This window comes from Agelaius phoeniceus, chromosome 3 (genome assembly GCF_051311805.1).
Source record: "Agelaius phoeniceus isolate bAgePho1 chromosome 3, bAgePho1.hap1, whole genome shotgun sequence".
Lineage (NCBI taxonomy): Eukaryota > Metazoa > Chordata > Aves > Passeriformes > Icteridae > Agelaius > Agelaius phoeniceus.
The window spans coordinates 109811379-109835304 of NC_135267.1; the positions used below are offsets into that span (position 1 = coordinate 109811379).

General features: G+C 44.4%; 1 protein-coding gene across 3 annotated transcripts; it reads left to right on the plus strand.

Moving 5' to 3' along the window:
• The first annotated feature begins 680 nt into the window (after positions 1-680).
• On the plus strand, positions 681-23600 carry PSEN2 (presenilin 2). 3 transcript variants are annotated; one of them, XM_077176134.1, is made up of 11 exons: positions 681-850; positions 9919-10114; positions 11049-11278; positions 12101-12242; positions 13026-13093; positions 13905-14125; positions 14943-15041; positions 16797-16874; positions 18566-18685; positions 19185-19303; positions 21173-23600. In XM_077176134.1, the coding sequence occupies exons 2-11, from the start codon at positions 9971-9973 to the stop codon at positions 21326-21328; spliced, it is 1377 nt and encodes a 458-aa protein (XP_077032249.1). In that variant the 5' UTR covers positions 681-850; positions 9919-9970; the 3' UTR covers positions 21329-23600. The 3 variants fall into 3 exon arrangements, with proteins under 3 accessions (XP_077032249.1, XP_054486174.2, XP_077032250.1); XM_054630199.2 differs by lacking the exon at positions 681-850 and adding an exon at positions 4741-4814; XM_077176135.1 differs by lacking the exon at positions 681-850 and adding an exon at positions 4741-4814 and having other exon boundaries at positions 11052-11278.
• The last annotated feature ends 326 nt before the right edge of the window (positions 23601-23926 follow it).

Sequence of the window (23926 nt, forward strand, 5' to 3'; positions counted from 1 at the left end):
AATTAGGACAATCTGAGACAATAGAGACAAAGAGTTAGGGACAGTCCGGGTACCTTTTTCAGGGCAGCAGGAGCCCGAAAAAGGAGCCACGTTAACAGAGGATTAACTCTTAAAAGCAGCAGCCTGTTGCATATTCCTACACTTCATCCATGATGCATAAATTCCATTCAAACACAGGATTCTGTCTGGTCAGTGTCAGCTTCTTCCTCTGAATCCTGAGGGTGCCTTTGAGGCAGGAAGAAGTTGGTTTCTTCTGAAAAGAGGGCAATAAATTCTTTTTCTCTGAAAGATTGAGGTGTCCTGTGGCTGCTATCTCGCTGCGAGTCCTTTCTTTGAAAGAAGTATCCTACATAGCATCGTTTCTATTTTAATATTTATTATAACCTAAAACTATATTTAACACAGTACTTAAGAGAATTGATACAGCATTACTTTCTAACACAACACATATAATATTCATTTTAATATTTGCAAAAAGCCAATCATAAAATACATGCATTTTTCATGTGAGTGAGGAATGTCCCAACCTCCTCACCAACAGGCCCAAGTCAATTATACAGTTCATCTGAGTAGTTATGGGGAACTTAATTAGAAACTTTTATTCTCTTTTTAGTTCTTTTTGTTTTCTTTTCCATGTGCATTTTGAAAATATATTAGACATTTGCTTCCCTTTTTCCCAGGACAGAGCTCATTTCAGTTCAAGTCATTGTCTTCAAAGAGAGCAGAGCAGTGTGAACTCACAGTTTTCCAAGCCACATGAAGAGGTTTGCTGATTGCTCGGAGCCTGGGGATTGCCTGAAGGATTTGTCCCAAGATCTGAAAAGCCAAAGAGACACCAACAATCTTAAAGGTAAAATGCTGCTAGTCAGACTGGTGCATTTGTCTCCCAAATTTAATCCTTTAGCAAAGCTGTAAAAAGAACTTGCACATAAAGAGGCAGGAGAAGCTGTCTGAGAAAGACATTGATCCAGAGGACACCATGGCAGCAGGAGCTGTGCTCCCAGGAAGGCACAGGGCACTCCCACTGGGCTCCTGCTTGATGGGACCTGTGTCTAAAAGCAAGATTTTGGTTGCATTCCATTGACTTGGGCGCATCTCTGACTGCTTTGTGACTGCACACTACCAGATTTAACTCCTGTTCCCTTCCCACCACTTTGTCCCTGTCTGTTTTGAGAGAATCTCATATTTAGCTCAATATCCTTCAGAAAGAAGCCATCTACACAGCTCCTGTGATGCTGTAGACCTGGAAGGAATGGACCACGAGGTGAATCTCAGGTCTGTGCAACAGCTTGGGGGATCTGCACTGAGTGAACATTCATGACACATCTTATGCTATCCCCTTAGCACAAAGCTGAGCTTCCAAGGCTCAGACCTACAGACAGCCTACAGTCTAGGGGACTTTGGATCTGTGCTTAGCTCTGTTTTAGATAGAAGGATACACCACACTCTGAACTGTCTGCTTACATCAGAGGCATCAGGGATACACCAGTGTGGGAACACTCTTTAAAACCCACAGAGGAGAGTGATGCCAATACATGATTCCTGCCCGCAGGTGGCACTCAGTCATGAGCCCTGGCTGCTTGCTAAGCCTTCTCATGAATGAGATCTCCTTCAGTTACGAGAAAAATGTTAGCTTTGGTACTCAGCAATGACCTTTCCTTGAGGGACTAAAGATCTGTGGAGTGGAATAAACTGAGCAAGACTCCTGGAAAGTACTGTCTATTCCAGAACAAAACTCTGGTGTGCTGGGCCTGACCCTATTCATATCTTCTGTGCAAGCACAAGAGGTTTAAATGTTATTTTGACAGATGGTGTCATGTCTGTTTCCATTCAAAAGCCAAGGAAGCATCTCTGTTTGGATTTGTGTCAGTAGTCCTGTTTCCGGGTATTATTTACATCTCCTGAAATAAAACAGTCACAATTCCTTGGATATATTTGAAGGACTGCAACAGTTTATGACCAAAACCTCCCTGAGATTCTCCTACCATAAACATCTCAGTACCAAAATGGAACACATTAGGGCAATCCCAAAGAATGTCCCCCTGTACTTCAGAACAACCTCCCAAGTCATGAAGCTGTGATGCAGCTGGGCCTGTGATTTCCCTGGCAATGAGCACAAATCTGCATTATCTGGGAGAGATCCTTTCAGGAAATGACTGCACAGATCTGTTAAAAAAAAAAAAAGAAAAGAAAAGAAAAAAGCAGAAATATTTTTGATGTCCATAACATACAGAACAAGGCTTTGCTCAAAGAGCCTGTTAACTTGCTCCCAGGTCAGATGCTTTTCATGTGATGCAGCTAGGAAAAACCATGTGAAAAGGCATTCTGACTGAAAGCAGCATGGAAATAACACTCATGGATGGAGAGGCCAAAATAATTTGTCTTCCTATTACCCACTTTAGGCTACAGAAGAGGAGCACTGAGCTAAGATAGATTTTTGCCTCATGCTACAAAGGAGGCAGGCAGGATATGCATTCTGAGAATGACAGCTGGGTTTTACATCCCCATGTTCTTGTGCTTCCAGGAACGTTGAAGTACATGATTTTTTTTCATAAAACCCTTTGCTAGGTTGCACAAGACCTACACCTCTTTGCATTTGTCCATCGGGGTGAGAGTAAAAAGGGGGGATTTAATGAGAATGTGGAAAGAAGCAAAGAATTTGTTTGTCTCTAAATTTTAGTCCAGACTAGGCACCTATGAGCCCTTCAGACAGCAGAGCAGCACTTTTGAGATACAAAAAGCTGCAAGTTTAGCTTCTAAAGCTGCTGATAAAGGGCAACTGGGCTTGTAAAACCAGTTCCCATCCCTTCAGCCCCTAGAAGAAGGAGCCTAAGAACAATTTCCCTGTGTTCTGCACAGATCTATGGCAGGCACAGCTGCACTGACAGCTGCCAGTGAGGTGAAGAGCAGCACAGTTCAGACTGTCAACACTTTGGCTTTGAAATTGTAAAATGTTTTAAAACAGATAAATATTTTTACTATTGTCCCAAATTTGCGTCAGATAATTTTGCTCCGTGTAAAAGTAAAGGGGAGTAAAATCATTGTCAGTTGTGGAAAATCTGAGTGCAGCCAAAATTATTCCTTCCCCTAATGTTAAACTTAACAAAGCAGCATCCTTCACATGTGTGAAGGATTCAATCCATCAGAAAGATTCCCATTTAAAAAATCTTCAGCTGGATCAAGTGTCCAGTGAAAAGGAACTCAAGAGTTCAGCACAAAGACCAAAGGTAGACACAACCTTTGAGGGAAACCTGTTAGAAAGAGCTCTGATAGTGAAGAGCTCTTGGCTAGTGAAGAACACAGCCAAACACAGAATTTATCAATTTTCCCAGACTGACTTTACCTTGGCAAAGGTAAAAAAATTAATAGGCAACTCTCTGGGGCTCTGAAGAATTTTCCATGCAACTCAGTTCTGTGTGCAATGTTCAAAATAAGAATTATGGATACAAGGATGTCACTGATGTTGAGCAGGGACTTTGGGGAAAAGAATGTGATGGCCAACTTAAGATTTGGGATCTGCAAAAGATTCCATTTTATCCAGTGATTTATAGTGGGGTAGTTCATGTGTTTGTACCTCATCTCTCCTTCATTACCATCTTACTCTTCATTCCCTCTGTATACAGAATCATCTTGGGTGGCATGGAGCAAAGAGGAGTGTGAATTTCCCTGTGTCTGTGCCTGAGGTTCTTCCTGAAATGACAACAGCAGCAGAGGGAAATTGCCATGACTCCAGCTCATGTCTCTGCCCCCACAGATGATGAGCAAGTGCTACAGAGCTGCCAGAATCTTAATTTCACTTGGCTGCTGCTTGATGAAGCAATAGGAACAGAGGCAGGAGTGGTTTTCTTCTGACTGAAGAAGCAATTTCATCTATCTACTGGATCATCTTGCTCACTATCATGCCTTTTTTTCTTCTTTTAATTTTTAATTTTAAACAAAAACGCTTACAGTCTGAAAATACAAGCTTCCCACACCCATTGCAAACAGGACGAAATTGTAATTTTCCTTATTCACCCCTCTGATCTCTATACTGAGCAGGGTCAGACAATTCCAGCAGAACTATTCTTTGGCCATTTCCTCTGGTTTCTCTGTTTACTCCTCCACATTTCTCTCTTATTATTTATTACTCCTTTTATTTCCATCAGGATCTGTATGCTTGCATATCATTTTATTTACTGAAGGGATAAGTTGGTGTGCATTTAAGCCTTCCAATATTTGAAAGGGGTCTACAAGAACGACAGAAATTGACTTTTACAAAGGGATTTAGTGACAAGACAAGGGGGGATGGATTCAGACTGGAAGAGAGTAGGTTTCGATAATAAACTAGATTTTAGGAGGAAGTTCTGTACTCTGAGGATGGTGAGGCGCTGGCACAGGCTGCCCAGAGCAGCTGTGGATGCCCCATCCTTGGGAGTGTTTAGGGACATCTCGGACAGGGCCTTGAGTAACATGGCTTGGTTGGAGGCTCCAAGCCATGCAAGGGCTTGGCACTGGATGACCGCCCCTTCCAACGCCAGCCATTCCCGGACTCCGCCAGCCCCGAGGCTGGGGCACGGCCCGCGCCCGCCCCGCCATGGTGGCGCCGCCGCCTCACAGGCTGCGACCGAGCACCGGGCGGGCGGCGACAGCCGCCTTCCTATTGGCCGAGCCTCTTCCCGTTCTTCTCTCCTATTGGAGAAGAGCGGCTCGTAGGCGGGGATAGCTGCTGAGCGACGGCTGCGGCGACGAATGGGCGGGCGCGGCCGTCCCTCCCGGCCGGCGCTGGGGCGGGAGCCAATGGGAGCGGCGGGGGGCGCGTGCGGTGCCGGGAGCAGGTAAACAGCGGGGCCGGCTGGGGCGCGGGACTGGGACCGGGATCGGGATGGGAATGGGAATCGGAATGGGAATCGGGATGGGAATCGGGATGCTGCGGGCTATGGATGGGATGGGATGGGACGGGACGGGACGGGCCCGGCGTTCCTGCGGGGTCTCGGGTTCGCCCCGCTCCCGGAGCTGCCTGTGTCTCTGTGTGTGTGTATATACGTATAAATGCATGTTGACCTATAGGTGCATATTATATATAAAAAACTACATATTTCCACTTGAGTTAGTGTATGTACGTGTGTTAAGATACCTGTACACCTATTTCTCCTGGGCGGTGGCGGCGTATCCCGGCTTTCATTTGGAAGCGCCCGGAGGCAGAGGGAGGCAGAGAACTCCGGGCAGAGTTCTTTAAGCGTTCGGAAGGGCAGCCGGGCAGCGAGAACATTGCATGGGAGCAGGAGCTCCTCTGGCCTCCTGCAAAGCCTCTGCCTGCTGGGCTGGGGCTTCTCTTGGGGCTTGCTTGTTTTTTGTTTTTGTTTCTTTTCAATTTTCTTTAATGTTGTCGGTGTCGCTGGCCGTGCACCTTGGATGCGCAGGGAAGCAGCCCAGCCCCGCTGTGTCCCTTTGTGGGCGCAGGGAAAAGCAGCCCCTGGGCCAGGACACAGGAACTCAGCCCGACACAGGTGTCCTTGTGTGTCCCCGAAGTGTCACCTCCAGCCCCTGTGCTGGCTCTGATGCCCTCGGCAATAGTGGGACTGATGCGAGTTGCTGCTCCCGCATGAGAAGTGTGAGCTTTGAGGTTTTACTTGTGTGGGGCTCTGGTGCCTTTGTGCTGTGACAAGGAGCGTTTGGGCTCAGTGCTGGCAGAATAATCCTGACCCTCCTGGGCAGGGTCTGATTTCAGCTCTGCCGGCAGAATCGCCCTTTGGGGCTGCATCTTGTGCCTTTCTTGTGGGACAAGAGAAAGCAGTGCTGGTTCAGCCACAATGTAGAAAGAAAACTACAGATCTTTACTGCTTCCCATAGCATCTTGTGCTTTGTTAGTTTTGTGTTCTGGGGTAGAAAGTGAATGGTGTTTGCACTCTGAGATGGTTTGTTCCAAGTCCCCTGGCATTTTAGCAGCACGCCCATTCTGGCTATTTATTAGCAAGAGGATGGAAATCTTTCCTCCTAATTTTGGCCCCACCATTTCTGATTTCTTAAGTTTATTTCCTTCTCCTCATAATTATCAACAGCAGTGGTTGCTGCAGCCAAAACTTAGGAGAACATCAGGCTGTCAGTATCATCTCAAAGCTTTCTCTTGATCTAAATATAGCAAAGAAAATACATTTTTCTTAATCTAATTGCAATCAAAGAGAACAATATGGATAAGAAGGAATTTTAACTCTCAAGTGGATAATTAAGTATTCTGCCAGGCTATAGCAGCCATTCTGTGCTGTATATTGTAGAGGTGTTCTTTGTGATGGATGAAATGCAAAGCAAAGGATTTAGATTGTTTGCAGCATGAAAATAAAAGGCAAACTGAGGCTAGATCTTAATGTTAGTGAACTGGCCCAGTTTAATCAAAATCCAGGAAGCTGTTTTTTTGCAGTTGAGGAAAGAGGTCTCTTGCATGAAGGACATCTGGAAAGAGAATTGGTGGCTCCTGTTTCCCTTCAGGATTCACAGGACTGCTGTAAAGCAGGAGTAATTGTATTCCCACCTCAGGTCTTGTAAGAAGCACTTACTACTGGCCTACTTTTTGTCCTCTTTCATTTTTTCCATAGAGTTTTGAGAGTTGGGTCATTTTGCTCTTATGCATTGTATGATTTTTTTGAATGAGACCTGATGGTTTGAGAGGCAGAGAGGAGAACCTTGCCTGATAGAACTTAGTGCTTCACTTTGATAATGGCCTGGAATTTTGTTTAATGTATTTGGTAGATCATGCTCTCAAGCTTTCTGTGAATACAGATACAGCTTCTATTTATCTCCAAGTTTTCCATTCCTGAGCTGTCCCTCTGCCTTTTTCAGCTCAGCCTAGAAAAACAGTCAATATGCACAGGCATATTTGCTGTTATGAGCATGAGTAGGAAAGAAGCTGCCTTGCTTTCCATTGTGGTGTATGCAGCACCCTTTTGGCAGGCAGAAATCGTTTCCACAAGGCCCTTTTCCTTAGTTTTAGTAGTGAAGTGAGACCAGAAAACAGTGTGGCTTTGTAACACCCCTGTCTTAGCTGCCTGGTGCTCTCTGGCTCCTGTTTGTTTGTCAGGCAAGTCCCTGGCTTTCTGTTCTTTCCCTCTGCTCAGCCCAAAGGGTGCTGTCGTGTGTGAGGGTGACCAGGCAGGTCCTTCCTCCCCTGGAGGACACATTGCTCAAACCACAGCTCTCTCAGGCAGCCCCCACAGCCTTGGTGCCAGTCCCAAGGGCAGCTGTGATCAATAAATGGTGCCATTAGACAAAATCCCTGCTGGGTCTGTGCTGGGGCACACGGGGAGAGCCAATGTTCCTGCCCCTGTAAATTCAACTGTCCTGCTTAGGTCAGAGCCACAAAGCCACACTGCCAAGGGTTCTGCAGGGCTGAGGTGAGGATGGGCTGCCTGTCACCTTCAGGCTCACTCCTGCTGGAAGGGGGATGCACAGTGCTCTGTGTTTGCTCCCACAGCCACTGTCAGGGCCTGTCCTGCTGGCTTCTGGCTCTGTGACAGCAAAGGGAATCTGGTGCCTCCCTGGCTTTCCAAAAGCAGGACACAGCTGATGAGCACCTGGTGCTGATGAGAGTTGGAGGGTGGTGAGACGAGCCTTTGGCAGGACAGTTCAGATCAATGTCAGGCAGCTGTGACTTTGGTGTCAGCCACAGGAGCTCCTCTAAAGTCTTGGATCCCTTGGGGTGTGTTTGTGTCAGCCCTCACTGGAGCCATGGCTGTGTAAACAAGGCACAGGGAAGCTGTGTTCAGCTCTGGATCTGCTTGCTGAGCAGGAGTATCACGGCACCTCTGCATGTCCATATCCTTGTTGGGGGAGCCTGGGAGGGCAGTGATTGGCACAGAGCTTTTGCTGCTGGTTTAACTCCTCCAGTGGGTGTAAGTAGGGTATTGAAAGTAGGCTGACTGGCTGTCCCTTCCAAGTCCTCTGCAGAATTGCCCTCTTTATGTAGCAAAAATGATTTCTTAAATAATGTGAGAAAAAGTTCTTCGGTATTTTGATAGGGTTGTTGAAACCTAAATATTGGTCGCAAACTATCAGTGAATAAAGCTTTATTTATTTCCTCCCTGGTGTCTGGCATGAGCAGAAGGCTTTGAGAGTTATTTAAATCCTGTAGGTCACAGATCCTGTGGCATGAATAACTTATCCTGTTCCTCATCCAGAAGTATGTCATGATTGAATGACTGTGGATCTGACTTCTTTAAAGACCTAAATCCTAGAACTGGAGCAGAGTCTGGTGTCCCAGCTGTAAATTGTGAGCCCTCAGGTGCTCAGTCAAAAGAGTGAGCAAATTATTTATAAATAACAAATTAATTCAATAATTATTAAATAATATAATAATAGAAATATTTAGATATAATTTATTAATATAATAAACATTTAAAGATAAAATAATTAAATAAAGTGTGTTAAGCATCCAGAGAGGAGATCTTGGTCTCTGTAAGAAATAAGCACACAAGTGTTAAGCAGCTCACTCAGTAGAACAGGATTACTATGAAGCTGACAGGCCTGGTGTGAGGGTTAGCCCTGCTTCTGTTTCCCATAATGTACCACTTTTATCAGCAAAGGAGGAACAAAATGATATGAAAAAGCAAGAGAAGCCAGGGGAGGAGCAGATGTCTGAAAAATGTTTCACTTGGGTGGATTGAGTTGATGTTCTAAAATTTCTTGAAGGTGCAGATGTGTTGAGGAGGCAGTGAAAGAAAGGAGGGGTCTCCTACACCTCCCTCTTTCCTTCCTGCAAAGTGAATTTCAGTTCCTTTAGTGAGAAGCAAGAATATCTCACAGATCTTCAAAGCAAATACTCTGATGTCAGGGTGTGCTGGTTGGGCTGTGAATGTATGATTCAGATTTAAGTGACTGTGTCCAAATCACGTGGCTTCTTCAGCTTCCTCTTCTATTTCCTGAGACACAGGAACTTGGGTAAGGTTCTGTAGAGGAGAGTTCTGGTAGATATAACTGCTGACAATGCATTAGAGGTATGGTTTTGCTTGTGGACAAGTGGCTGGGTATCAGAAAAGTGATTAATTACTTGCTTTGTTGAGCTGACTTAATCAATGCTAAAAGGAATTTTCCTGTTAGTTGCATGTATAACTTCCTGAAATCCTGATTTTAAGGCTGTTCTGCCATATTTAGGGCAGTGGACCTTCTCCCTCTGGTGTCTAGAAAGAAGAGCTGTTCCTTTCCTTTCTGCACTCTGTCACTGCTTTGCCTGCTTTTCTGCATAGCAGTAGGTGAAAAGAGGCCAAGCATTTCTAGCCCCCACATTTATTCTCTGTGTTTTTGCCCATTCAAGTAATTTTGCTTTTAATCACAAGACAACATAAGGAAAAACCCACAAGTGGCTCTCCTAAAAGGAGACAGGTGTTTCCCTTGCTATGCAAACCTCTTCATCAGCAAAGGGAAGCACTGCTAATAAATTTCATCTGGTTAATAAACAGTCATAAGACAGCATGTAGCTCCTGATTAGTGCCTTCTGTAAAGCTGAGGCTCCAGGTTCCTAAGAAACTTCTGCTCCTTGCTGATGCTCCTGGGAGCGTTGTGTAAGAGCTGAGCTTTCTGACAGGCAGCCAGTGTGTGAGGTGAATCTGTGTCTGGCCCCTGGCAAACAAACACTGAGCAGGGAGAAACCTCCTTTGTGGCAGGGAAGGTGTGCTGGTGGGAGAGGGGAAATAGAGGCAGCAAGTGTGGAAGCTGTGCTGAAGGAAAAGCAAGTTTCTTTAGTGCTGCATTGTGCTGATAGCTGTGCCTGCAGCAGTGCCAGTGACTTGAACTGAAGGGATTGTCATGGCTGGGTGAGGGCAGGATAAATCTGCTGTTGGGAGGAGATGGAGCCTCCCTGCTCTGAAATCTGCTGAATCTTCTTCAGACTTTCAGTCCTTTGCAATGTGGTGTTCACTGTTTTCTTCCCCCCTGCTCTGCTTGTCCCCACAGGCTTGGGTGGTGCCTGGCTGTGCCCTCCTGAGCGCTCCCTTGGGCAGCGGCCATGACGGCGTTCATGAACAATTCGGACAGCGAGGAGGAGCCCTGCAATGAGAGAACATCCCTGATGTCTGCAGAGAGCCCTCCTGTTCCCTCCTACCAGCATGGCCTGCCAGCCTCAGAGGCAGGGCAAGCACAGGCACACAGGGTAGGTGTGTGGTGACAGAAGCAGTCCTGCTACCCCTCCATCCCTCCTGCCAGGCTGGATTCTAGGATTGGCTTTGGTGTTGTTTCACTGATGTCACACGCAGCCAGCAGCAGCCCTGCCTGTTGCCACTTGCTCCACTCTGACTTTTCCCCATAGATATAGTCCTCCCTTTTCCTTCCTTTTGATCAAGATTCCAAATCAGGCTTTTCATCAGGACCTGATGCAGCTAGGACTGTCGCAGGACATCCTTTTTAGCCTTCCTGTCTGCTCTGGTCAGATGCAGCTGATGTTAGAACAGAATCTAGTCCAGCTGCCAGCAAAGCAGCAGGATAAAGCAAGCACAGCATTGCTGAGAGAGGAGGAACATGTCAAGCTTTTGTCACCTCAGGTGACATTTTTTTCTGTCTGGTTCTGGGCATCTTGCCCTTCACGTCCACATGTCTGTCTAGATATGTGTATTTGAAGAGTGTGGTGGTGTTCACAGGGGTCCCAGGATGAGGGAAGAGACGAGGATCTGACCAGAGAGTCTGAGACAGCTGGACTGTGATTGGCCATTAATTAAAAACAACCACATGAGACCAATCACAGATGCACCTGTTGCATTCCACAGCAGCAGTTAATTATTGTTTAAATTTCGCTTTTGAGGCCTCTCAGCTTCTCAGGAGAGAAGATCCTAACAAAAGGATTTTTCATAAAATATGTCTGTGACAGAAGAGGTCCTTAGATATTCATGGAAATGGTTTTAAAACTATTGCAACCTGTTTGCAATGGAATTGAATGGAATTTGTAATTGTGTTGTTCAGTTGGTACCTTTCTATTAGGACTCAGCTGGGATGCTGTGGTGGCCTACAGCAGCCTGGTGAGATATGATGGAATCAAGCTTTGAACACAAAGAAAAGAAGCATCTTACACATTTACAAATATTTCTTTTCAGAAGAGGCGAGCGGGCAGCAGCCGTGGCCCAACCAATATTGCCAGTGGAGAAACGTCGGGCTCGGGTGTTGCAGTGAGAGAAAGTATCCTGGAAAATGAAGAGGAGGAGCTGACTCTGAAATATGGAGCAAAGCATGTGATCATGCTCTTTGTGCCTGTCACCCTTTGTATGATTGTTGTTGTCGCCACCATCAAGTCAGTGCGCTTCTATACGGAGAAAAACGGGCAGCTGTAAGTGGGCTCTGATACAGCCTCAGCATGTGGGACCCCCTGCCCCACACACACGCTCTGTGCATGCAGAGTGCTTCCCTGGCAGGCTGGGAGAACCTTGGCACAGCTACAGGTGGCTGTAGGAACATACACAGAGCTCACTGAAGTATGCTGTGCTCACCTGTGTTAAGTTTTCCCCATAGCTGCATGGTACTGATGCCTTAGCAGAGTCATTTGGGCTGCCCTGAACAAGGCCTGTGAGCTGCATAATCATGAAGCTGCTTCATTCTGCAGCAGAAGAGGCCCAGGCTGAGCTCCTCGACTGTTCACTCACTAGCTGGCAGCAATGAGGGAATAGCATGTTCATTTGGATGAGTGTCTCATTTCCTGGTGATATTTCTGGTTCCTAAAGACTCGTGGTGTGGATACGTAATTCCATCCAGCTCCTGCTGACAGTGCCTGGCTGCTGGGGCTGTAACTGCTTCACCTATGGGATGGAGAAAGGGGGACTGTGGTCCCTTGAGCTTAATCAAAGGAAACAAAATAAGATGGTGAGAAGGGATAAAAGAGTCCAAGAGTCTCCTACCAAGTGTGGAAAGAAAGGGTGTCCCCCATTTCAGAACAGCACCTGGGAACCCAGCTCCTCTGGAAGAACGTGCTTTTGACAGAGACCACTAATCTTTAGTTGATAATTAACTTGAGCCCAGCCTACATCTCATGTTTGCTGTCCTTGGCAGTTCTACCTCCCTTTCTTTCCCACACGCAGAGAGGTCTGGTTTTATCTGGGACAGATAGTTAGAAGAGAATATCTATACTTTATATGCCTTTTGCTTTATCCTGCAGGATCTACACTCCTTTCAGCGAGGACACCCCATCTGTGGGCCAGCGTCTCTTGAACTCGGTGCTGAACACCATTGTAATGATCAGTGTCATCATTGTCATGACTGTGTTCCTGGTGCTGCTCTATAAATATCGCTGCTACAAGGTACAGCATCTGTGCCAGAGCCTTTTCCATCTCTGTGCTGTGAGCCTGGGATCAAATGGGCCTTGCATGGCAGTGAGAGACACAGGCACAGCAGGAATCACACTGTGCAGAAGTCTTTGTCAGTGGTGATGGAACTGTGGCTCTGAGTAGGCTTTGCTATTATTTTGTCACTTATGGTAGGCCCTTAAAAACAAGGTCTGATACTTTGTGTGAGTCAGGTCTGAGTCTTCTGCATCTGATCCAAATGTTTTGCCATTTGTACTTGTACCACTTACTGTGGATGCTTCTATTAAGACATTTCACACAAGCTTTGTGGGAACTGGTATTATTTCTGCCTTCTGGAAGCTCTGGTAGAAGAGCACAAGGCTTGGAGAGAAAGGCACATTCAGGTTCTATGGTGCTCAGGGAGTTCTTATGTGTGGTACCAACCCAGCATTTGAGCTCTCTCTATTCCTGCTTTTTAAACTTGTCCCAAAGACAGAGTTTATTTTACAGCCTTGGGCAAACCCTTCCTCCTTCCTAGCAAACAGAAAGAATGTGCTCACCTGTATGAGCTAGCAGCCAGTATGAATACCCATGAAAATACTTTGGCCAGAGACTGAAATAAACCCAAACCAGCTGAAATGCTAAGGGACAGAATACAAAATGAAAGTGGGAGAACTGGGAGGGACTGTCTGTCCCTCCTCCTTCACTGAGTGCAGAAGGAGACTATTGGGCTGCAGTTCTGTCACCTGTGCAGGGGTAACAGCCCCTACAATCACTGTCTCTTCTTGCCCTTGGCAGTTCATCCATGGCTGGCTGATTCTGTCCTCCCTGATGCTGCTCTTCCTCTTTACCTACATTTACCTCGGGTAAGTGGGAATGGTGCAGGTAACCTGGCAGTTCAGGGCTCCTTCACCTCTTTGCTGAGAATTCCCGCTTTGAACAAGAAAAGCAATGTCTTCCCTTCTCCAAATGCATATTTAAGTGTTGTTAGAAGAAGATAGCTGTCTTCTTTAAAAACTGGAAAAGGAGATCTTTAATAGTCAATGCTCAATTTTACAGAAATCGCTGAGAAGTGATACTGTGAGCATGAAATGAACAGGCTGAATCTTGTGGTACAGAGGCCCTGAATTATACATTGAGAAGCATGTGGAAAGGCACTTCATGTGCCAAGTTACTTTCCTGATTTGTCTTTTTTCTTAGACAACATTGTTTCAAGCTCATTCCCTTAGCTCCCAGCTCAGGTGAAAGGAAACTTTTAACTTGTGGATGAGACATTTGTTGAGACATTTTCATTTTTAACTGTGAGCATATTGCACCTGGTGGTGGGATGACACTGACAGGATTTCTTTGCTGTAGAAAGTCATGTAGCCACAGGCCTGTGCTCATTTAAGACTTGAAATCCTGCCTGCTCAAACCCTTGGAATTGCTGTTGAACTGAGGACTAAGGCAGTGGGGTGCTGGTCTGTAACACAGCACATCCATCTCAGGCAGGAGGAACAGGGCTCAGGGCAGCGAGTAGCCAAAGGGCAGGTTCCCCTTTCATGGTGAGAGTTGCTCTATTCTGCTTCCTCCTGGTGTAGCTGGGGGCTTTTTTGTTTAGCTACAGCCTTACCTTTTGTTTAACTTTGCATGTCACTTGCTTTTACTGCTTAGCTAAATTTTCTTGTGGTATTCCAGGGAAGTATTGAAGACTTACAACGTGGCCATGGATTATCCCACTTTGTTCATAGTCATCTGGAATTTCGGAGCTGTTGGAATGATTTGCATCCACTGGAAAGGTCCCTTGCAGCTCCAGCAAGCTTATCTCATTATGATCAGTGCTCTAATGGCATTGGTGTTCATTAAATATCTACCTGAGTGGTCAGCATGGGTGATTCTAGGTGCAATCTCCATCTATGGTAAGTCTGGGTTGTGACTCTCAAGGCGTGGCTCCTGGAGAGGTTACTCTGTGGCAGTCTCAGGACTCTGTATGTCCTTCCAAAAAACAACTTTATGGTGCTAAAAGCTTTAGAAAGTGCCAGATGGGCAATTAATTTGACTCCCTGTCCTGTCTCTTGCTAATTGTTCGTGTAGGTAGTGTACCTCAGCCAGGTCTTTCAAAGTGGATCACCAAGTCAGGGAAGGACTGAACCTCACCTCACTGCATGGTAGGGGTGGCTGGATTTTTATCAGTAGCAGACCTGACAGTCTTGCAGGTTTTGTTTATTGTTGTCAAGAGATCATGGATTTTGGTGTGAGTTCTAAATTTCAAGAGAACCTGCAGAACAAGAGGGAGGAGATGTGATGGAGGAGAGAGGGTAGGCAAAGAGGTACTGGCCTGAAGGCCTTCCTGCATGTGAAACCAGAGCCAGGGTATGAAGTGATGGAGTGTGGAATGTGAACAAAGCACCCCCACTCCTCCTCTAATTAAATTTAACATCTCAGTGAAATGCTGCCATCAGCTTTCAAAGAGCTCATGTGGTATTCTCAAGGGGCTTTTTATAGGATTAACACAGTGAAAACTCTTATTATTACATTAAGGCTTGGAGGTGGTATTTTAAGTGAACAACACTTTCAGGGACTTAAAACAGCTAAAGTTATGCAAAGTGGTGGAAAGTGCCATTCAGGAAATCATCTGGTTTATATGGATAGATGTAAATGTAAGGGGAGAACATCTTAAAGAACATAAAATATGCATGACAGTTCAAGATGAGATTGGTCCTTTTCTTCCTGCAGATCTGATGGCTGTTCTGTGTCCCAAGGGGCCACTGAGAATGTTGGTAGAAACTGCACAGGAGAGAAATGAGCCCATTTTCCCTGCATTAATCTATTCCTGTGAGTAAGATTAAAATGTTAATGTTTTTAGCCTGATGAAAATCTTTGTCTGTGTCAAAGCAAAGAGCACTGGCTTAGGTATTTTCTTGCCTTAAGAATGGTGCCCAATTATGTTCTGGATTTTGTAGAAGGCCTTGTTTACCACTTACAATGTTGCTAACTCTAATTAGCCAAAGGGAGCCCACATTTACCTTGTGAAGCTGTATGTTCAGAAACAGACTGATCCTTTCATGAATACAGTGCAGAATATGCTTCTTTTTTTCCTGCACACAAAACCCTGTGTGAGGTGGTCAGCAGTGTTTGCCAAGTTCTGTGATGAGGTGATGCTCACTCAATGCATTTATTCATCGTGTTTGTGCTTTACAGACACACTTTAAACATGTGATGAGGCTCCATGCTTCCTGCAGCCCCCTCTGTACTGTACAGATGCCAGTGCTTAGAAATTTGCTTTGTTGTTCATTGTTTGGCTCCTCACTTTGCAAAGGGCTGCATTCAAGTATTGCTCTGCAAACAGAGTCAGTCATCTCTGCCCTGGTTTACTTGGGTTCTTTAACTACCACAGTGGCTGGTGCCCTTGTCAGAGGTATCCACATGCCTAAGATAAGATTGTTGGAAGGCAGAAGACTCAACACTCGTGGGACCTGAACCTGAGTGTGCTTCATGGACCTCAGTGACTTTTTCATTACATCACTTGGAAGATGAAGGGTTATTCCCAAATGTTTGGTGCTAAGATGAGGATGCCTACAACCTGACTGATTTTTTTTTTCCTTCAAGCATTTAATGTTACATAAATGCTTTTATGTGTTCCAAGCAGAGTCTCAGCTCACCTCAGCTGCCTTCCCTTTTACAGGAGATTCTGTTACCCTGACCTGAGACAATCCTACATGAAGTCTTTCCCATGCTTTAGTTAACAAACAAGAGCTTCCCTAAAGGAGAATGCAGTTCAGCAAATAATAAATACTGAACAAAAAGTTCTTGTGCAGAATGTCAGTGTCTCCATTGCAAGCTACATTCTGTGGCTCCCTCTAGATGCAAAAACATCACCTTGGCTGAGCTCATCATGGAAAAGCAGGCACTGGCTTTGCCTTGGCTTATTTTGTTTACTTTAGCTTCTATAAAATCAGGGAGACTGATGCACACTTAAATAAAAAGCTGATCTGAGGTCCCTTCTGCTGATTTTGGAAGGGTTTGTATTCCTTTTCAGTTTAAGGATCCCAAGAATAAACCCCCAACCATCAGTTGCTATTGGAACCCAAACAGAAATATGCAATATTTTGACAGGATGGAACCACAACAGGCAGAGAGAAAACTTGCATTCTGACAGCTCCTGTAATCTCTCACTTGTGTGCTGTACCTTTAGCAGAACATGAGCAAGCTGTGTTGCTTAACCTCTGGTTACCTTTTGTATTACCATCATTCCCTGGTAAATTGTTTCCTTTGAAGAGAAGAGACAGAAATCAGGAAGAAACCAAAGGATTTGCAGACCCTAGTTCTGGAATTTTGCTTTCTATAATCCACAGAGAACATTATATTGACTCTTAGCTACTTGTGCCCTGGAGCTTTCTTAAAAACTGAATGGATGCATTGCCTTGGCTTTCTCCCACCTTGCTGTCTCAGTTCCTAGGGAAACCAGCTGAGTGTTTTAGAAGCATTTACAGGGGCAAGGGTTTGTATTTTTAGGGACAGCTAAATACTTCTTTCCTCTGAGCTATAGTGGCCAATATTTTATGCAGCTGATTACTTTCTTTCTTCCAGCTGCTATGATGTGGACAGTTGGAATGGCAAAGCCAGACACAGCAGCAAGAGGAGCAAGTCAGCAGACATGGGATGCAGGTTTGTTTGCATGTTCCTCTCCCATACAGAGCACTGTCCTACAGAAATAATGAATATGTTTGAGACTGAAAGCCCCCAAATCCTGATGGATGAATTTTTTTTTCAGCATTGTTACCTGCAGAACTCAGTGATGTTCATAAACCTGCTGTTAGGACTGGCAATAAAGATGAGCAGACAGTGTAGGAAGGTCCAGTATTCAGGCCACTTTTATTTTAAAAAACCCCAAACAAACAACAAATCAAGCAGAAGTGTTGCTCAACTCACATCTTCAGTGTACTGAAGTCAAAGCTGAAAGGGAGCTAGTGGGGAGTTACATTTTTCCGTGCTGGGGATGGTAAATTACAACATAGGCTCCTAAATATAATACTGATGGGCTGGTGAAATTCAGTGTTGCATTCAGACCAGTGCCATGGTGTACCTCTCTGTAAGTGTTCTAAGGCTCACCCAGCTAAAGAAAATAAATATCTTTACCCTTGGGTAAAGCCAAAGTTAAAGACAGTTACCACCAGTAGCTTTTGTGATTCAAGTTTACATTGTAGCTGGTTCTGCAGTAATTTGGGTGCCTTTGCTTTTATCTTCTTGAGATGCAAATTAAGCTGCATTAAACTCAGTTTTAAAGTGACTGAATCAAATCTTACGTGTAGTTTTGAGGGGATTTGCCATCTAGTCCTGTTGCACTTCAGAGATGACAGTACTTTAGAATGTAAAAGCAATAAATGTGTGCAAGGGTTTGATAACTGAACATGCTGCTTATTTCAGGATGAAGCAGGTGACATACCAAGGAATGGCAGGGACACAATCCTGCTGGGAAGTGGGGCACAGAGCAGGCACAGACTACATGCTGAGGGGTACAGAATGCTCTGTAGAAGCTTTTGTCCCAGATCTGCTTGCACCTGCAGCAGCAGCAACCTGTCAAACTGTCATGGACTGAAGTGTTTGTAGGAGCTTCTGAAAAATAGGAGTTGTCAGATAAAGTCATATATCACAGACTGGCTGCTTCTAAAAGTACTGCCAAAGGCTCTGTCAGATGTGCTTTAACAGAGGGGGGGAAAAGTGTGAAATTTGTGGACAATGAAATGTGTCTTGCTTTCTACATGTGAGCAGTCAGCTCCGAGAATGTCAGTGCGACTCAGGACTTCTGTCACAAATGGCAGTCCTCTTAGTCATCTATTTTGGGTGTATGACTGGTTAGGGAATACCTGAGCACCTCCAGCCCAGAGCTATAACACCGTGGGAATACACATTAACTTTGCTGGGTTTGCCTTGTCACTGTGGCCTGTGCAGAGCAATGTTATGTCTGTGTACCTGCTCCCTTGTTAAAGCCATTGAGCTCCTGGGTGGCTGCCAGAGAAGCTGGGAACACCCACCCTTCCAGCTGTTCCAAACAATAACACACATGTGTCCCTCAAAGCCACTAAATGTCTCTGCTCCAGCTGGTCCTGATGGTCACATCTCCAGGAGACAGAGGGATCACCCACTGCAGGGCAGCTTCACAGGAGTGTGGATTTCATGGGCTAAAACATGTTATAAATGTAGCTCTCTCTTGTGTTTTTTTTTTTTTGTTTTTTTTTTTTGGGTTTTTTTTTTTTTTTGGTTTTTTTTTTTTGTTTGTTTTTTTTTTTTTTTTGTTTTTGTTTTTGTTTTTTTTTTTTTTTGGTAATCCACTCTTGGCCTGTTTTTGTGGAACCAAGCTGAGGATGGCAGAAAACAGCTCAGGAGCCCTTCTCATGCAGAGTCTCAGATGTCAGAGACGACGAGCCCTGTTCCAACCCGCCCCGTCACTTCTTCAGAGGAGCTCGAGGAGGAGGAAAGTAAGGGAAGCTTTATACCTTGTTTTCAGTGTAATTAGAGCCTGACATTTTTAGTCTTTGTGCTTAACACTCTGTTCCCTAGTTTGGTCTAATCACAGTTAATCTGAATAGCTGTGCTTGCTGAGCAATGAAGATCTTGAGTCTGACTGTGTATTACCTCTTGCTGCTGCAGAATCTGTTCTGGGATTGTGGTTCCAGTGACATCTGTTGGCTACATGTACAATTTAGAACAGTTCCTTCTTCCCCCTGACTCCTGTCCCTCTCTGTCCTTGTGCTTCCTCAGCTGGTTCAGGGGAGCACCTCAGAGAATGAGGGAGAACAAAGCAGTTAGTGGGAAGAGGGGGTGGAAGTCTCAGCCTCCTCAGGAATGTGTGGGTCCAGGTTGGTAGCCAGGACTAGGAACCTTTACCTGCTTCCCAGGGGACAAGAATTTGTTCAGTAGGGAAGCAAAACAGGAGGCTGAGAATTAACACTTATTTTGTTTTTCCACTTCTTTTAGGGGGTGTGAAGCTGGGCCTTGGAGACTTCATATTTTACAGTGTGCTTGTTGGGAAAGCAGCTGCCACAGCAAGTGGGGACTGGAATACCACACTGGCCTGCTTTGTAGCCATTCTCATAGTAAGTGAGCAGCTTTTAAAAGCTCTGTCACAGCCTGTTCAGCACAGAATTGTTGCCAGAAGTACCAGCAGCTGAGCACTGCTGAATCAGTCCAGGTAACCTGCTAGGTATTTAGGAATACTCTGTCTCTAGATAGGCACTGCAGCAGAATGATCCAGACTAATCAGAGCAGAGCCAAGTGTGGATGTGGTGGGGGTGAAACAGCCCCAGGGAACTGCTGGTGTGTTTGCTTCAGCCACAAGAGTCAATATTTGGAACTCCACACTGATTAGCAAGTGTAGTTGAAAAGGTAAGCTCTGTTATGCTAGGGGGAGCTGATAGATAAGAGGGTAAGGACCTATCTTATTCTACTATTTGAACTGGGAAAAAATGAGAAGGAAGGAGACTTAGATCCATGGAAATTATCAGTAAGGGCAGGTGACTAACATACTGTAGCTGCTAAAGAGTTGGTCCTGCCAGGTCTAATGAAGACACACTGTTAAGCTTCCACCTGAGTGGAAAATAATTACTATGCACTTGCTGTTTACCTCAACATCCTCATGGAAATTAACCAGAAGGACAACAGCAGGATTTTTAGAATGTAAAAGAAAATTGATTACTGTGTCCTTCTTGGGCCTCTCTTTTCCTACATAGATCCCAAGGACAGTTCCAGTTACTGTCACTTGTGAAGATTGTGCATCAAAAAGCATGCAAACTAGAAATGAGCTGCCTTCACTGGAGTCTGTTCAGTGTAGCTTTCTGACCCCACAGCTCAGAGAAACCCATGGGATCACCAAACTCCCTTTGCTGCAGTCCAGCATGGAGGGGTCCCTTTGCTGGGGGAAATACTCTTGGTCATCCATCTTGTGAGGCCAAATGCCCCATTTTGTGTCTTTTATGGTACTTTTAAAACTTGTTCCATCTCCTTTTGCAGTTTCATAATCTTGCTGCTACGTGGCTTTCTGGTTCCCAAAAATGTCCTCCCAGTTTCCCAGCAGTAAGCACATCTCAAAAGGGAGATGAAATTTAAAGAGCAGGTATAGGCCAGATATGGTCCATGAGAGAGTAAGAACAGAACTACAGGCCCAGGTAGATTGTGAACAAGTTTGCAGTCTAGAAACACTGATTAAAAAGGAAAAGAATTTAAAAAATCCTGTCTGCTGATCTTTAGCTAGTGGATATTTTTGGAGCCCAGTGTCTTTGAAGTTTTTTCATCATGGAAGAATTAAAAAGGGCTCTGATGAGAGAAGGAATCTAGAGGTACTTAGCCACAGGATCTACTCAGAATATACAGCAGCTTCCTCACATGCTCCAAAAAGCAGATCTTGGCCTGCTATTCAGGTAAAACCAGAATTCACCCATTGTAATAAGCAATCCAGCCAAAAGAACAGCAGTGGATTTTTGATTTCGTTTTGGGTTTGGGTTTTTTTTTATTTTTCTTTCTTTTTTACCCTAAGGGACTTTGTAAACTGGGAATGTGTTATAAGTATTAGAAACCTTCAGTGGAACTCCTATCTGTGCAGTTCACCAGGATTTAAGTGCTTTTGTCTGCTGGATCACTACTTCATTCATAATGGCACAGAACAAGGAATAAAATAATGTGTAAAGAAGTTAACCCCTTGGGGTCAGCTGTACCTCTGCATTTGCTGTTCATACCACTTTCTCAGCAGAGATTTCTGTGCTCAAGATTGCTGAGGAAAAACCTGGCCAGCTTGTGTGAAAGATGAAGCTGTGGGCACATCCATATTCTGCTGCTGGTAGCTCAGGCAGTCTGCAGTGCTCTACAGTGCATTTAGATAATTATCTGTATGTTGGCTTGTTGGTGACAGATGAATTTCTGGCTGTTGTACTATTACCTCCTTGTGATTCTTATTCTGTTCTCTCTGACAGGGTTTATGCCTAACACTTTTACTACTGGCTGTTTTTAAGAAAGCACTGCCTGCTCTCCCCATCTCCATCACCTTTGGCTTGATCTTCTACTTCTCGACAGACAACCTCGTGCGACCGTTCATGGACACCCTGGCCTCCCACCAGCTGTATATTTAGAAGTGAGAGTTAGAGGATTCTTTTTCAAGCTTTGCTGTGAAGTATGGTTACAATGTTTGGAATAGGTCATAAAAGTTTTTACACTTAGTGCCATATATTTGTAAGGAAAACACTAATTCCTTGATATGCCGTGTACTAAAAATCGAATAGTTACATGTTGAACTGAGATTTTTCACAGGACTCTTGGTGAAAAGCCTGGCTCCTTGCTAATGTCAGAGTGTTACTTTTATTTTATTTGAGGTGCACAGTGGCTGTTGTGAGCACAGAAACCTGTATGTGGCATGGAACACTGGAGAGGTGAGGGGTCTGATCTTCCAGGAGCTAAGCAAGGTGTTTTAGCCCTGGAACTCCAGTCATCTTTTACCATAATCTAGAATTTCTAACTTTTCACTTAGAACTTCTAAGTCTACACTTCTGAAGTGTTGTGCAAACACGAGGTGCAAGTGATTGGAAAAGCCCAGCTGGGAGCATGCACAGAGCAGTGTGTGAGCCGTTCAAGAAGTGAGGCTGAACTCTGCTGTGCACACAGCATCTGTTGAAATGCCCTAAAGGCCCATTCATCCTGACCTCAGTTAGACATGGTGAGCCAGGAGGGATTGAGACAGGATGTCAGTGCTGGGATGGTGGAACATCAGGCTCTGAGCACATCCACCAGTGCAGCAAGCAGCTGATGGAGGCAGGGCTGCCCCTTGCAGCACATCAGATCCTCAGCGTGCAGAAACAGATACTGCTCTCTCCTCCCAACGTTTTATTTTTTAGGAAATATTTTTCTGGGTCATTACTACAATCCTGAAGTGACCCTAAGGTGGAAATGACTAAACAACTCCAGTAAATCAGACCTGTAACTTACTTCCTGTGTTTCTGGTCTCATTTCTGTGCATTGTTGTAACTACTCCAAAGGAGGATTTACCTTCCCTTTATTAAGAGGTCCTCTCTTACACTGACTGAGACTTGGTTTACCTAGGTTTTTGTACTGTTTAAAGATTATTTTTTTAATTAAAAATTTTAAAATAGCTATTTAGTGTCAAAGGAACTCTTTTGGAAATATCCAGTCATAGTTTGTATCAAAATATTGGGGTGCAAACTTCAATCTGTTGTTACATTACTTTTAGGAATAGCTATACACCCTCAAGTGAGTTCATTAAGAAAATCACAGTGCTTGATGTCAGTAAAAAATACTTAGGACAGACTGAACCTTCATGTTTTGTCCACCTTTGAAAATAATTTTATTTCTACTCTTTGAGTCAGTTTTTCAATAGCTGCCAAAGTTCTGTGATTTTATTTTTTTTACCTGTGTCTGTTACTCAAACAAGCTCAGTTTTCTTTGACAGCTGATCAGTGTCAGTAAATGTAACATTATGTGAGAATTCATGAATAATGCAATGTCTTTGAGAGACACAGAATTTAATTTCTGGAAATACTTCTTAGCAAAGGCTTTGAATTACACAATTTTATGTAGTGCTTTTTCCAGTAGACCTGTTCAAGCTCATCTGCTTTGATAATTAACAAGGATATCACACAGGTGATTCAGACTAATTTTTAAAAAGTGCATAAGTGTTTTTACAAGGGGTGTGTGTGTGTGTGTGTCTCAGTCTGGACAAGTCAGTAACTCTTGCTCTTTGTTAGTTTTCCATCCTCATTTCTCACATTTGCAATGTTTGGACTTAACAACTGCAGAGTCAACTATTACTAAAAGGTATTTCCTTTGGAAATGTAAATCAGTAGAGCTTTGTTTGCTGATTTTTAAGGTTTATGTGAGAGTTGCTTTTTCTATTTGTTTGTTAGTGTTTGTTCTTTTTAATGAAAACAGTTATGGGGCCAAATCAGACTAGAATCACTGGGAAACGTGATTGTACTTTTTGCATTGCATGGTGTAGAGAGGATATTAATTATTTGTATATACTGAAAGAAAAATCCTGCTTGGTTTATCAGGGTTGTATTTCTATGAAAGCAGAGTTAATACTTGGAGGAAACTGGAAGGGGACCCTTCACATATTGAAGGATCACCACCGGTTTTCTGCAGATACCTGATTGCCAAAGACTGGCCTTCCACTGACCAATTCTGCAGAACTTACAAGAATTTTAATTTAAAAGGTAACTGAGCAAGAGATTCTGGCAGTGCAACAGAATGTATAGTCCTGGTGAGTGAAAGGAGTATATCATGGATATACTGGAGTGGTTATAAATGTACAAAAGTTCATATGTATTTACTACAAATATATATTTGTGTTTGTGTGTCCATATACACACAGACATGCAAATTTTAAAATTATGTGGAGTGATTTCTCATCTCTTTGGTCGTTTTCACCTGTGCATAAAGTGAAGTTTTGTTTGTGATGTTAACATTGTGCAGCATGGCCTAAGATGTGAAATGCAGAGAGCAGGATTTACCCTACTCACAGCTGGCTGCTACATGAGATACTGACTCAGTGACCTGGCACCTTGAATCAGCAAAGCATTTGTCTGCCTAATGTCTTCATTCACTGGTGTCAGCTTGCTGCATGCTCTGAACCAGCACAGCTGCCAGCTACACTGAGGTGACACCTTCCTTGGTGCTGGTGTCACTCAACACCTGAAGTCCTTTAGGAGGTGCCGTGT